Source organism: Gracilinanus agilis, chromosome 2 (assembly GCF_016433145.1).
Source record: "Gracilinanus agilis isolate LMUSP501 chromosome 2, AgileGrace, whole genome shotgun sequence".
Lineage (NCBI taxonomy): Eukaryota > Metazoa > Chordata > Mammalia > Didelphimorphia > Didelphidae > Gracilinanus > Gracilinanus agilis.
Genome location: NC_058131.1, coordinates 650,209,205 through 650,224,091, shown reverse-complemented (window position 1 = coordinate 650,224,091; position 14,887 = coordinate 650,209,205). Strand labels below are relative to the sequence as shown.

At 39.4% G+C, this 14,887-nt stretch overlaps 1 protein-coding gene across 1 annotated transcript in view; it reads right to left on the bottom strand.

Moving 5' to 3' along the window:
- The window catches only part of CNNM1 (cyclin and CBS domain divalent metal cation transport mediator 1), a 68,595-nt gene that overhangs the window by 26,193 nt on the left and 27,515 nt on the right, over positions 1-14,887 (bottom strand). Inside the window, exons 4-8 of the mRNA XM_044660214.1 lie at positions 14,103-14,243; positions 11,563-11,732; positions 6,742-6,841; positions 6,455-6,502; positions 2,498-2,560 (exon numbers count right to left, since the gene is read on the bottom strand). Of these exons, the coding sequence (XP_044516149.1) occupies positions 2,498-2,560; positions 6,455-6,502; positions 6,742-6,841; positions 11,563-11,732; positions 14,103-14,243 (522 nt within the window). The remainder of the gene's footprint in view (positions 1-2,497; positions 2,561-6,454; positions 6,503-6,741; positions 6,842-11,562; positions 11,733-14,102; positions 14,244-14,887) is intronic.

The window sequence follows — 14,887 nt, the reverse complement described above, 5'->3', positions numbered from 1 at the left end:
TCTCTCTCTCTCTCTCTCTCTCTCTCTCTCTCTCTCTCTCTGTCTCTCTCTCCCCCACCCCAAATCCTTACTTTCCATCTTAGAATCCATACTGTCTATTGGTCCAAGGCAGAAGAGTAATAAGGACTAGACATTGGGGGATTAAGTGACTTGCCCAGGGTCACACAGCTAGGAAGTGTCTGAGGCCGGATTTGAGCCCAAGACCTATCTTTAGGCCTGGCTCTCAATGTACTGAGCCACCTAGCTGCCCCCATCATTCTCTCTCTAACTCTTAAACTGAGTCCCATCAACATGGGCAAGATCTGATTTCTTACATCAACTCAGCTGTACCTAGCACTGGTCCAAGAAGTAGAGAAGATGGTTGAGATTGCTGCATTCTTATACCATATGTGAGTGGGAGACTCATATAGGAGGAGATTTCATTTAAAAAAATATTGTGCACATATCTCACTCCCACCTTGCAAAGGGAAATAGAAAATGAAAATATAAGATGTTATTTCCAGAATGCTATCAGTCAGAGATAAAGCCCAAATGAGAACTGAGACTTTATATATAATCTATTGCTGGTTTCAGGTAGAAACATGAGTGGCAATCAATTGGCATCTATTTTAGATGCCCAAAGGAGGTGGTTGGCTAAAATGAGGTCATGGAAAGGAAGGCTATTTGAAACAAAAGAGAACACTAACATTTCTTTCTATTTTTCTTCTATTCTTCTCATCATTCCTTATTTCTATCACACAGAGTGGGGGTAAACAACATATCCTGCTCCAGTTGGATAGCCCCCATTTCTTTCCATGATTAAACATCTAAGCCACAAGCTAAGGATGGAGAATGGGGACGAAAAACAGAAAAGGGAGCGTGGCCATTCATCAGTCACAGTGTTAGTGATGAGATCTGGGTACAAATAGAAACTTGTGATTTTGAGCCCCAGACTGACTCTGATCAACTGTGAAGTTTAAAACAGTAAAAAATATTGATTAAACAATGGCTTTCAGAAGGTTTTGGTTAATGCAATTTTCTGGTTACTTGAGGGTTAAGCGGACAAGCCTTTTGATTTCAGTCCTTATAGATGAATATTCTTCTAAAACCTTTGAGCCCACTTTTCTAGTTTTGAGAAGTATTGTATACAGTGATCTCCTTCTCTAATGTCTGAGCCTCTTTCAGGTAATCCAGAGTATCCTCCTGGGCATTACTTATCATCACAGGACTTTTGGAGATAGAAGATTTAGATCTTGGGCTAAATATTACTCTCTAAGCATATTATGGAATCTGGAAGTTTGTGTGTCAGTCTCTTATATCCCCTAAAAGTGGTGTGCTGTTCTCTCTCCATCCCCGAATAAAAGTCTAGTCCATTAAGACGTCTGATTAATTGAAGACTGGTTAATCAAGGTTTTACTAAACTGTGTACTTGTCTCAGGTTTTATCTTTTTTTTGCAAAAGAGCAAATAGGAACCTGTTTAATTATTGTATTATTATTAAGCGATTATAGTTATATATAATGTATAGGAACCTGTTTCATTAATGTTTAATTATATTATTATTATTATTATTATTCCTTGCCTTCCATCTTAGAATCAATACTATGTATTGGTTCGAAGGCAGAGGAGTGTTAAGGGCTAGGCAATGGGGGTTAACTGACTTGCCCAGGGTCACACAGCTGGGAAGTGTCTGAAGCCAGACTTGAACCTAAGATCTCCCTTCTCTAGGCCTGGCTCTCAATCCACTGAGTCACCCAGCTGTCCCCAAATTATTTTATTATTATTAAGTAACTATAGTTATATATAATATATAGGAACCTGTTTCATCGATGTTTAATTATTTTACTATTATTAAGTATAGTTATATAGAATATATAATTAAGTATAATTATTCAATAATGTTTAATTATTTTATAGGAGACAGAAATTAATTTGAAAGTTGCTCCAAGATTTACTCTTGCTTTCTTCTTGGTCTGAACCTTTGATTTTATTGGTTTAGGGAACTCCTAAACTTTCTCCATCAATGTGGATCAACAACTCCCCTGCTGCATTCTAGGCATAACTTACGGCAAGAGATGTCCTGTGAATACAGAGGGTTGTCCAAGAGGCTATATAATCTGTCCACAGTTACATAGCCAGGAAGTGTCCAAAACAGGACTTGAACAGAGACTCCCCTCATTCCATATCATCCATTTTGCCATGTTACCTAAAACAGTTTCTCTTGGACATTGTATATGCATTTCACAGATGGACTCCATGGAGTTAGTTTCTTGACTGACATCATTATACTGGTAAATTCTGAGCAGCACCTGTAAAGCATAATGCTTTTGCATGTATGAGTATGCCATGTGGCCATGATGTGGCCATGACATGGCTCATTTCAGACACTGGACCCACTTCCTATCTTGGTATACAGGGACAGACCACCTCCTCATGCAGGGCAGGGCAGAGCAGGGCGCCGAGTGCCTTCCAGTCCCCTAAGTTCCACAGTGTCCCCTGAGACAGCCATGCACGATTACCTGGGGAGCCTGCCAAGGATTCCCCTCTGCTGAAGGCGAAGGTACGGGACACTGAGACAGGCACTAGAGAGGCAGTGGTCAAGGAGATGTGGGGAGGAAAAAGGAAAGATAAATACAAGGAGAAAAACAAAGGAAGAGGAAAAAGTGTAAGACAGTCTATTCCTGGAACTTCACACCATTACATTACTTTGTCTGAAGTCAGCCTGTTTCTGGATCCACCACTAAGTCACCCTTGGCTAGAACCTATTTGCCCCCAGTCAGAGAAATGGAGAGGGACTTGTCAAGAGAAACTAATGATTAGAGCTAAGTCTATTGCCACCGTGTTTGTAAGTGAAGCTTTTGGCTTCTAAGTGATTTACATAATCTTGGTGATAAAAATGGAAATACCAACTATCAAAAAGGTATCGTAATGAAGAAATCTATAAGTAGAATTCTCTGTGGGGTACCAATTCTGGGGCAGGTTAGACCTTTGCGCCATGACACTAAATTCTTGTTACCAAACAAGCACTTCAATTCTCCCCCTAACTGAAAAAGCTCAGACAGTTTCTTAGAGTCCTAAAAGAAAAAAAATCATTATTGAATATGGTTCTATTAATGAACACTTTCTGCAGCCAGGACAAGCTAAAACAAAATATACCTGAGGCAAGTATTACAAAATGAACTCTCAATTCAATTAAGTTAAGCTAGACACCTCCAGCCTGGCTACTGGTCTGAAGGGAAGGAAGCTGCCCTATAACAGACTCTTATTTTAACTCATTATTTTTGCTAACTTGGCATTAAATTTCAATTTGTTCCTGAGTTTCTGAAGGACTAAAAGTTACTAATGCCCCTTTCTAAATTTTGTTACATTGGAGGCAAAGCCCTCGATACCTTGTCCTGGTTACATCTTTGGTTTCCATGACTTTGCAAGTAGTAACTTGTATAGGAAATATATTAAGTAATTTTAGCTTCCTTGTATCTGATCTAGTGAGTAACTGAAGGGACCAATTCTGTTGCAGCCTTAATCTCATCCATCTACTTCTCAATTGTCCTAACCTGCCCTCCTTATCTCTTCCTCCCGTCTTCTTTTTCCTCCTCATTTTTTCCTTTCTTCCCACAAAACCAAAGTGAAGAGGAACTAACTTCAGCCCTTCCAAGAGTGGCCTGGACATTAGCCAAAGTGAGCACACACTGAAACTGACAGCCTCTACTCACCGGAACAACTAAACAGAGGTGAATTCATCTTGAAATCCCTCCTTTCCACCCCTGCAGCAACATGAAGGCTGCTTCAGGGCATGTCATTGACAAGTGCTGAAACTAACAAGGGAGTAACTGACATCTGAGATGCTAAGCAGTAGCTGGAAGGGAGTCAGCTTGACAGGGAGGTTCAATGGTCCCCAAGATCCTTCCCATCTCCAGGTCTATTAAGCTCATCACTGCACAGTAAGCTGGTTCCCCAGTGGTAGAGGAGTCTTCTAGAAATCTCAACCCATTCATCTGTCAAGAAAAGTAAGAATCCTTGTCTGTAACCTCGAGCCTGATTTTGTAATGATGGCCATGGGACAAATTCTTCTGCTACTTTGTCACATTTACTTTTTATCCTTAGGATCTGGTATGCTCTAGCCAGCCAGCAAGTCCAGGACTTATCTCTCAGTTGGATCTGCTCTAAGGTCCACCAAAAACCTCTCCCAGCTTGGCTTGTGAAGGGAGATGGGTTTGTTGGGTCAGATACCTGGTTGATGCTTCCTTCTAAGCATCAGACCCATAGGTAGGTTATCACTAGATTTATAAGCATTTTCTTCACTAGATGGGGACAGAGAACAGTAGTTTTCATCTTCATTGGCCCGCAGGATTTTTTCCCCCCCTTAATGATTATACCAAGGGCTTGGGGTTTTGCTTTGGTGGGTAAAGGGTTTACTCAAATCATGGGTGCATTGCTACTTACTGGGCTTTCACTAAGCAAAGTAACTCGTCACACTAACTCAACAGTGACTAGACCTTTTATTTGGCCAGACAGTACTGAAGATGATGCTCCTGCCTCACTAAATGAACAAACGCCAAAGAAAAGGAGGAAATAGGTTATGACTTTTCTCACATTTTGGAGAGAAAGAAGTCTGAGTTGAAGGGAAGAGAGAAGGGATTCTGAACTAGTCTTCAATAGCTCCTACCTGCTGGGGAATTTTAGTAAGGGCAGCAGCTTTGGGAAGACCTCCTTATGGTTCATTATATTTCTAAAGGTCACTCTTCTCTCAATTCCATAGGTCTTCCAGGGAAGGAAGGAAGCCCTGGAACTCACCCTGGGGGAACAAAGTTCTTCTTGTCTCTTCCTGATTCTGCAGGTCTCACTGTACCATTTACCACCTATTCCAACTACATTAAGGAAACCAAGGTGTCAAGCATCCAATTCATAGAGGACTGGGAGTACCTGTGTGGCTCCCACTGGAACATGACCTCATCTAGAGGGCATCAATAGCCTTCACTGTGTTCCTACTTAATAATTCCATTTCCTCTGCTAAGGACTTTCCCAACCACACTTAAGCTTTATGGTCCTCACCTTCCAATGTAAGCAAGATTGAAGTGTTCTGTCCTCATTTCAGAGATTTGCTACATCTACTATCCTACCATCAACTCAGAGTGTGCCTCTGGGAACATCCTTTCACTTTTATTTCCATTTCTGGTATGTTGAGAAGTCAAATTATATAGCAAATGACTCTGGGAAAATTCAGCTTCCTGGTTAAGATAAGGGACATAAATTCAGAATCTCTCTGCTGTAGTATGAGCTAGTTAGAGTCCTGAATTGGGACTCTAGTTCCAGCTGGCCTGCTGACTTTCTGTATGATTTCAGACAAGTCACTTTTTCAATTTCTCCCTGTGGGGTAGTCTACATGATCCTAATTATTCATATACTTTAATAGTATTGTAATTCATAGCAATGTAAACACACACAGAGGAACACATTCACCAGGAAATATGATAATCAAGTGCTTTGGGATCCTTTGATGACAGTATAAAAACAAAGTTCTCTTCTATTTTTTTTAAGTATTAAAAAAAAAGAAACTAAGGGAAAGAAAGGAAGAAAATGTCTCCCCAAGATATATAAATGGCTATAATGAGAGTCAATGGCCTAAAGTAACACAAGATTTAGACTGGGGAACCCAAGAGCACACACGAGAAAAATACCTCCTGGATTACATATATCACATCCATGCACCTAAGTCCAACTGTAAGAAGAACTAAATAGAAGAAAGCAGGTCAACAGGACAGAGAGACGACAAGCAGGTGCCATGGTTGCATCTTAGCAGCAGTTAGCCTCCTACCCAAACGACATGCACTTCCTAATCGATGGGGCATTGCTACTTCTGGGATTTCACCAAGAAGCAAAGTGCCCCATCATGTCAACTCCACAATGACCTCACTAGTTCTTACCACTGCCAAGGCCAAAGAACTTATTAAAGGTGTCTGGTGGTTCTTAGGGCACAGCCTAATTTATGAGGGATTGTGCTTAATAGAAAGAGAAGAGACTTTATAGGCCATCTAGTCCAACCTCCTCATTTTACAGAGAGGAAAACCGAGGCCAAGAAAGATTAAGTGACTCGTCTAGGGTCACACAGGAAATAATTGGCAGAACCTAATACTCCTTTCACTACACCAACCATCTTCCCATCTAGTATAAAGAGAAAAGCTTTAGCATTTTTTAAAAAAAGAAGCATGATTATAACCTGACTCTTTGTTACTTAAAAATAAATGACGAGTATTCCTCCCTTCAATATTTCAGTGGTATGTACAGGAAAAGCAGGAAGCATTTTAGATATTTTAGATACAGAAAATAAGCAAGAGCTGCCCAGCCAGGAGAGGACAAGATGGTTTATGCTCATTCCAAGCGTGGGGCCTGAACTGCTCGGTCCATGGCCCACGTGCAATGTATCTGAGACAGGCGCATATCGCCATATGTGAGAAGGGGAATCAAGAGATACATACAAAAGGCGGAGGATCCAGCCAGACTTCCAACCTTCCGCACATCATTATCTGAGGAAAGAAGGGTGAAATGTAGTCACTGGTCGCTCAGAAAACACATCTTCCTACCTGAATCTTACCTTTCTTTTCTCCTTAGCCCTTTCTGAGGCCACAAAAACAGAGAAAACATATAGAGAGTTGGGGGTAGGGAAGAAAAAGAGGGGAATAAATTCAAGAGTCAAACCCTTAGGCCATCTCTGGCTTCAGTCACTTTTATGCTGAACAGACTGTGGCGGGGGTCATTGAGGTACCTGAGCACACAGTGGTCATGATAGCTGGCACACCATAGTAAGTGAAGGCTCCATTCTCAAAGCGAAGACCTTCTTTACCGACCTCCACTTCTACTTTACCCTAGGAAAGGAAGAAAGGAGGTCACTTCTATTTTGTTGGTAGCAGCCTAGAGAAGTTACTAGACACACAAGTAGCATTTGGCTTAACTAAATAAAGTGGATTAATGTTTTGTGTGTAGATGTACTCCAAGTCCACTCAATCTACCATGTCCATTATTTGATATGTGTGCATCAGTGTAACATTCCAAACTGCCTAAGCCTGAGTGTGTAGTTCCAGTGAATCAGAGTTATATAGGGCATCCCCAAAATCTTAGTGTGGTTTTAATTTTTTATAAACTTTGGAATTATAAATGTTACAAACTTACAAAAAATGTCACTTGATAGTTTAGTTGCTTCCATTTCTTTTACACCTATTTAGGTTTGTGAATTTTGAATGATACGTTAAAATTTTTAATTTTCACAAGATTGTGGAACTTGCCATTATGGATTTTGTGTGCAATGGTTTCCAGATGATATTTTCTCAGGCTGGTGTTTTGGTAGAGGAGGTCCTCTTGTTTGACCACTTCACTCACTTGATCTACCTTCATTAGGCTTTTTCTAGTGAGGTCACATCAAAACTTTCATGCATGCATCAAAACCTCATTCTTTGGAAAATCTTAAAGCTTAGATTACAAATGCAATCCTTTCAGGCACTGGGAACTCCCTGAGGAAAGCTTTTATGAAGTTCAGAAACTGATTAAAGTGATGTATATAACACAAGACTGTGGTTATCTTGGATTTTTATTAATAAAGACAATAATAATTAAAATTTGAGTAAAAACCTTCAAATATTGGGCTTTTGGGTAAGTTTACAGTATTTCTACTTCTGAAGTTATTAAAAGTTAAAACTGCACTAAGACTTTGGGGATACCCTGTGATTTCAGGACCTGCAACCAGGTCATAACTAAGGCAGCACTTAGGAACTTGTCTAAATCAGTGGATCCCAAACTTTTTTGGTCTACCGCCCTCTTTCCAGAAAAAATATTACTTAGCCCCCTGGAAATTAATTTTTTTTAATTTTAATAGCAATAAATAGGAAAGATAAATGCACCTGTGGCCATCACTGCTCCCCTGGATTGCTGCAGCACCCACCAGGGGGCGGTGGTGCCCACTTTGGGAATCACTGGTCTAGATGCTCTTTTGGCACAGAGAACCTGAATAGAGGCCTAGAATCTCATTTAAGTCTGGCTGTGTTTGGTGTGGAATTTGTTTTGTTATTAGAAAATACTTTCTTATTAACTCATTTATTTATTAAACAGGTTAATATTTGTAAGGAATTTAAATGTATATATATATTTAAAAAGCATGTAGCAGGCACTCTAAAGAAGGATGTTGCCTTCATCCCCTTCTTATTAAGCAAGGATGATGGTTTAGGGCCCTTTAGTGAATGGCAAAGAGAAGAGAATTCTGACCAATCTACTGATGAAGGCAATAGCTAAAAGGGGAATGAAGAAGAAGTTTATAGTTACAGTTCTGCAATGGAGAATGATCATTACAATTATTGTTGTTATCGAGATAATCTTTTTATTCATGCCTTTTACAAAGGAGTCTGGATAGAAACTGTTGTGGGGCAAGTTACTATTTTGCTTTTATTCTTTTATGTTCCATATTCTATAGACCACTGCTTAAGCAAGATTAAAAACAACTCGTTAAAAAAACAAAGAAATTAATAAATAAAAACAACTTCCTTTTTGTAATTGAATAAAGGTATTAGGATGTAAGTTCAACTGCTAGAGGTTCATTGAAAACATCCTGGATACAACTCTAATAGCAGAAAGGTCACAGGGGATGATCATGATCTCATCCTATCCCCGTGTGGTTTTTTATCTTCGCAACCAGGTCTCTATACTTTGAAAAGTTCTTATTCCATCAAGATTGAAAAGGAGAAATATTTTGGATGGTGTTACCTTTTAAAATGCCATTCCAGGACAGCTAGGAAGCTCAGTGGATAGAGAGCCTGGCTTGAAGATGGGTTCAAATCTGGCTTCAAACACATCCTTGTAGTATGAACCTGGGCAAGTCACTTAAACTTCCATTAACCTACCCTTTACCTCTCTTCTGGTGGGAACTTACTATTGATTCTAAGACAGAAGGTATGGGTTTAAAAGAAATAAAGAATAAAATGCTATTTTTAAGCATCCATGCTATATCCAGGAGATGATGGCAGGCAACATTTAAGTCTGTGATTATAGTGTGGTTCCAGTATTGCTTAATGGTTTAGTTCTCCAGGATAGTTCAATATTTGTATGTGTAGAGGAGACTTACTGGCTATTTGTCCAGGAAAGATAGCAAACTTCTGGTGTTGTATAATGGAAGCCACACTAGGTTATGTCCTGCTAGGTATTCCATAGTGGTTATATTTTTGCAGCCTGCCATCTCCCTCATTTTCTTGCGCAATCTGCAAGGATCACTAAATTTGGGCTCCTAAAAGACAACCCTTGTGTAATTCCTCGTGGCAGTAGTTTGGGCCCCTGATTGCCATCACAAAACTCCTTCATTTCCACAAGCAAATATACTGGAGTTGCTCTTTTTTAGATGCTTCCTTATCAACACATTATAGACTGAGTTCATGTAATGAACACAATCCATGGAGGATCTTTTAATTCTACTCTTGGGTCACAATTGTTTCATGGCCTCCATCTGGAGGTAATTTGCTTCTGATTACATTGCTGGGTAAGATTATAATGATCATTATTTATTTATTAGGTTAATTAACCACATAGCTTATATTATAATTAATGACTAAATTAATATAACCTAGAGGGGCAATGTGGTCTAGAGGCTAGAGGTCTGGCCTCAGAATCAGGGGTACCTGGGTTTGAGTCCTGCTTCTTACAAACCCTAGATATGGGACAATGGGCAAGTCACTAAACTTCAGTTCTATACAATTTCCAGTCTACAATTTCTAGAGGAGGTTTTTACATCCTAATAAAATCATAAGATTCTAACCCCTCTCAAAAAAAAAAAAAGAGTAACCTTAAATGAGTTAAAATATATTTATGAGGGCAGTTAGGTGGCTCAGTGGATTAAGAGTCGTATCTAGAGATGGGAGGTCCTAGGTTCAAATCTGACATCAGACACTTCCTAGCTATGTGACTGTGGGCAAATCATTTGATGACCCCCTCTCCCCCATCCATTGCCTAGCCTTTACCATTCTTCTGCCTTGGAACTAATACACGGTATTGATTCTCAGACAGAAGGTAAGGGTTTTAAAAATGACAGGCCTAAATATGAGAGGAACTGGGTTCAATCTGGCCTCAGATATTTCCTAGCTGTGTGACTCTAGGCAAGTCACTTGACTCTCATTGCCCAGCTCTTCCACATATACAGTATTGATTCTAAGAGAGAAGGTAAGAGTAAAAAAAAATAAAAGGAAGAAAATATATCTGAATATTAGGGCAGCTGCAGATTCTAGAAACCATTAGAATCTTGTAGAAGTGGGCAAAGGTTCAGGTCAGGGAATCAGGGAGTGAATGACACTGGCTAATTGAGCTATGATTTTATTTTATTTTTAAAATCCTGAGGACACATTTGAACCTATAGACCCCCATTTCTAGATCTGAGCCATCTAGCTGACCCCACTCTCCACCTGAGTTAGAATTTTTTCAAAGAAATAAATCCATAAGAAGTTTGTCAAAAGGGGAAAAGTTTTAATATCATTTGAAAAATAATTGGTTTGATTGGGTTTCTAGCTTAATTTTATGAATTTTATATCACCATATTTCCTGCTATGAATAAGCAAACTGTTAAACATTTTAAAAATAAAATTTATAGTCTTTCTCTAATTCGTGTGTTCTCTCCATGTCTAGTGCAAACAAGTTCTCATGTGACCTGATTGCTTGGTTACAGGTATCCAAACATCTGGCTCTTGTGAGTACCTGGAGAGGCTGCAGTAATAATATTCTCCATTTAGCAAAAGTCAAGAAGGAACTCCCATAAGCAAACAATAATGACATGATGTGTGTCATATCATAAGAGAAAATGGTCTTGGATTTCATTGCTGAGATGCATGCTCCGCTGGCAGGCCTAGAGATGAAGAGAGCCCTGAAATAGGCTAATTTCTTCAAGAGTTATCTAGATCTTTCTATTCTATTTTATTTTTAAAATTAAGTTTAAATTTAATTTAATTTAAACTCTTGCTTTCTATCTTAGTAACAAACTCTAAGAGAGAAGGATAAGATCTAGGCAAATGAGGTTAAGTGATTTGCCCAGAATCACATAGCCAAGAAGTGTCTGAGCTCAAATTTGAACCCAGGGCCTCCCAACTCCCAAGCCTGGAGCTCTTATCTACTAAGCCATCCAGCTGCCCCAAGAGTTCTTCTAGATCTTTGGCATTCACTCAACCAAGAGAATAATCATAGAGATGACAGATGGGGTTGGGCCAGCTTGATTACCATCACTGATAACTTTCTTTGATAATTATAACCCTCTGTCTGTCTGTCTGTCTGTCTCTCTGTTTCTCTGGCTCTGCCTCTCCAACTGTCTATCTACGCATACTCTGTAATGCTATATAGCATCCTAATTTCAACGTAAAGTAAAGCAACAATGGTTACATACTGTGCCAATATGGAAGTATGGTTTGCATAACAAAAATAACATTTAAAAAATTTAGAATAACATTAAAAACCAAATATTGGCTGAATTGAACTGAATTCTGCCCCATGTAAAGTGCAATTGGGTCCTCCTCAGGCACTGATGACTCCCAGGAATGGGGGGCCTCCTTTGCCTTCTGTGTCCACTCACCTGCAAAAGGAGCACAAAATAGTCCACAGGCCGGTTGCGTTGGTAGAGGTAGTGTTCCGGTGCTTTCTTGTTCTTCTCATCAAATTTCAGCTCTTGGATCACATTGGGATGTTTCAGGAGTCGAAGCAGGATCTTCTCCGAAAGGTACAGAGACTTAAAAGGTTCCACTTCTAGAAGAAAGAAGCTGGGCTGAATTTGGTGCAAGTGAAACAGGGATGTCCCACCTTGTGCCCAGCATAGAGCTAACAGTTTCAGCACCAGTGGCTATGGCCTGAGCAAGAAGCCAGTACCACCACAGGTCTGTTTCTTTGGTTCTCCTTGATGTGCCTTTCTTTGTTCAAACATGGGATTGCAAATCTTAAAGAATTATATGAATTCTAGACATCATCATCATCACTAATTATTATTACTAACTAGATATACAGCTGTATTGTCCCAAATGCTGTGGAAGGGATACAAGTCTTCTCAGCACCTTTTAAATTTGGTGCCTATGATTTGGAACTATGCCCAAAGGACTTTAAAAGACTGCCAGACTGCCTACCCTTGGATCCAGGCATACCACTGCTGGGTTTATACCCCAAAGAGATAAAAAGAAAAAGACTTGTACAAAAATATTTATAGCCACACTCTTTGTGGTGGTAAAAAATTGGAAAATGAGGGGATGCCCTTCAATTGGGGAATGGCTGAACAAATTGTGGTATCTGTTGGTGATGGAATACTATTGTGCTCAAAGGAATAATGAACTGGAGGAATTCCATGTGAACTGGGATGACCTCCAGGAATTGATGCAGAGTGAAAGGAGCAGAAACAGGGGAACCTTATACACAGAGATGGATACACTGTGGTACAATTGAATGTAATGGACTTCTCTACGGTTATGAGGACACAAAGGACACAAGAGGAGCTGAGGTCTTATTATTTAGAAATTCAGAGAAGCACTGTTGTTTAGCTAAGATATGGGAGTTGAGTTTTGCTTCCCACAGCAGCCTGGCAAAGCTTCCCTGAAAGTATTAGAATTCTTAAGCCAGACCACAAGCCTTAGTAACATCTCCTAGATGTCCGTTGGCTTAGATGTAACTAGGAAGTAGGTCTTGACTTCCTGGAACCTTAAAAATATTTATTTAGCACCAGCTTGATCTAGATGTAATTTGATCAGCTAGATTAGTTACCATGATCTGACTATGATTATCTAAAGGATGCTATCTTCTATAAAGTAAGTTATTAACTCTTGAATAAGACTATTAGAGGCTTGAAGATTAACTGGGTTTATTTGGGTATCTTGACAGAAATGTAAAACTGGGAGATGGGAGAGAGGGAAATAGGTGAAACCAATTAATCTTGCTATATAAATAATATAATATGTTATGCTAATATTTAAATATAAGGTTATCCTCGGTGCAGAGATCAAGGGACTTTGAGAGTCTCCCTTGACTCTGAAATTGGTATGGGTTCTGTTGATGCTAAGCCCAGGGACTATGAAGTCTCCCTGAGTCAGAGGCTATTGTTGATTCTTGATGGATTGATAAGATGATCTTGTATGATAATAAAAGCTCAGTGGCTTTATCAATACAAAGGTGATTGATATAGCTAGCAATATAGGTTTAAACCCTACCTGCCTGCCTGCCTGCACCAATCTCCCTCCTCCCGGGACCCAGACAATAGACACCCTTCTGCCTCCCAACCCAAGAAGAAGAAGAAGTGGGGTTGAGGGGTCTGTGCACTCCAATTTATACTCCTTTCCCAACTGTCAGATTGGCACATGCCCAGGGCTGCTTTGCCAGGTTCTGAGTTCTAAAGGGGCAAACTGCTTTTTGCACCTATAGAAGAACATGGCTGACTATTTCTATAGATTACTCTACTAGCAGCAATGCAATGATCCAGGACAATTCTGAGGGACTTATGAGAAAGAACACTATCTACATCCAGAGAAAGAACTGTGGGAGCAGAAACACAGAAGAAAAACAACCGCTTGACCACATGGTTCAATGGGGATATAATTGGGGATGTAGACTCTAAATGATCACCCCAGTGCAAATATCAATAATATGAAAATAGATCTTGATCAATGACACATGTAAAACCCAATGGAATTGCATGTTGGCTATGGGAGGGGTTTGGGAGGAGGGGAAGGAAAGAACATGAATCATGTAACAATGGACAAATTTTCTTAATCAATAAAATAAAATTTTAAATAAAATAAAAATAAAAATAAATTTGGTGCCCAATTTTAAGGTAAATTTGGCAAAGTTCTGGTCACCCCTACCTGGACCAGTGTCTACTAAGTATCTAAAGCAGAATTATAGACCAGGGCCAGCAGCTCTGTCCACTAACCCATACTGCCTCTCAAAGGAATTTGAGAAGGGGCTATGTGACTGGCGAAGGAGCACAATTGAAGACCATATTACTATTTGAGTTGGCACCCCCTTTCCACCAATTACTGTGGCTCTTCCCAAAGGAGTCTTTGATGTGGAGGGCTCAGAAACTTATGAAAGAAGCTCAAAGGATCTGAGGAGCTAGTGGCTCCCAGAAAACAGACATACCTGTGGCCATAAATCGGTGTGTTGCCAACAGAAGCTGTGGGGAAATCTTCACTTTCATTTCAGAGTCTGAAAGCTTGAAAAGGGAGAAATCGTGTCTCTTCCTCTCTCGATGAGGAACCTGCTGCTTTTTCCGATTGTCTGCTAAAGAACCACAAGGAGACAAAGAATGTGAATGCCAGCATAGAGGGCAGTTGTCTCACCAACAGGTTTAGTCCTTGAGAAGTTACATATAAACCTCTGGCAATGGAAAAGAGACAAATGAAATTCTCATATTTTGGTACAGCACAGGATTTGGAATTAGAGGGCTTGAGTTCAAATCTTGGCTCTGCTTTTTATAGCTATGTGAGCCTAGGCAAATCATTTCATCTCTGGGGCTCAATTTCCTCCTCTATATATAAAGAAGGAGATCAACCACATGGTTTCTAAGAACTTTTAGAGCTCTAAACCTCTGATCTTATTTCTCTGGAAGTAGAAAGAAACTGGCAAGAGATGAAAGATGGGACATGAACCCTAGGTTATATGATTTCACCATTACCATCTGGTACAAGGAGGACAACTTATTCATCCATTTATTTATTTATTTATTCATCTATTCATTCATTCATTCATTTACTTATTTATTTATTCATCTGTTTATTTATTTATTTATTTATTTATTTATTTATTTATTTGCCCATCCATTTATTTATTTATTTATCCGTTCATTCATTCATTCATTCACTCATTTATTTATTTGTTTGTTTGATTATTCACTCATTTATTTATTTATTTATTTATTTATTTAT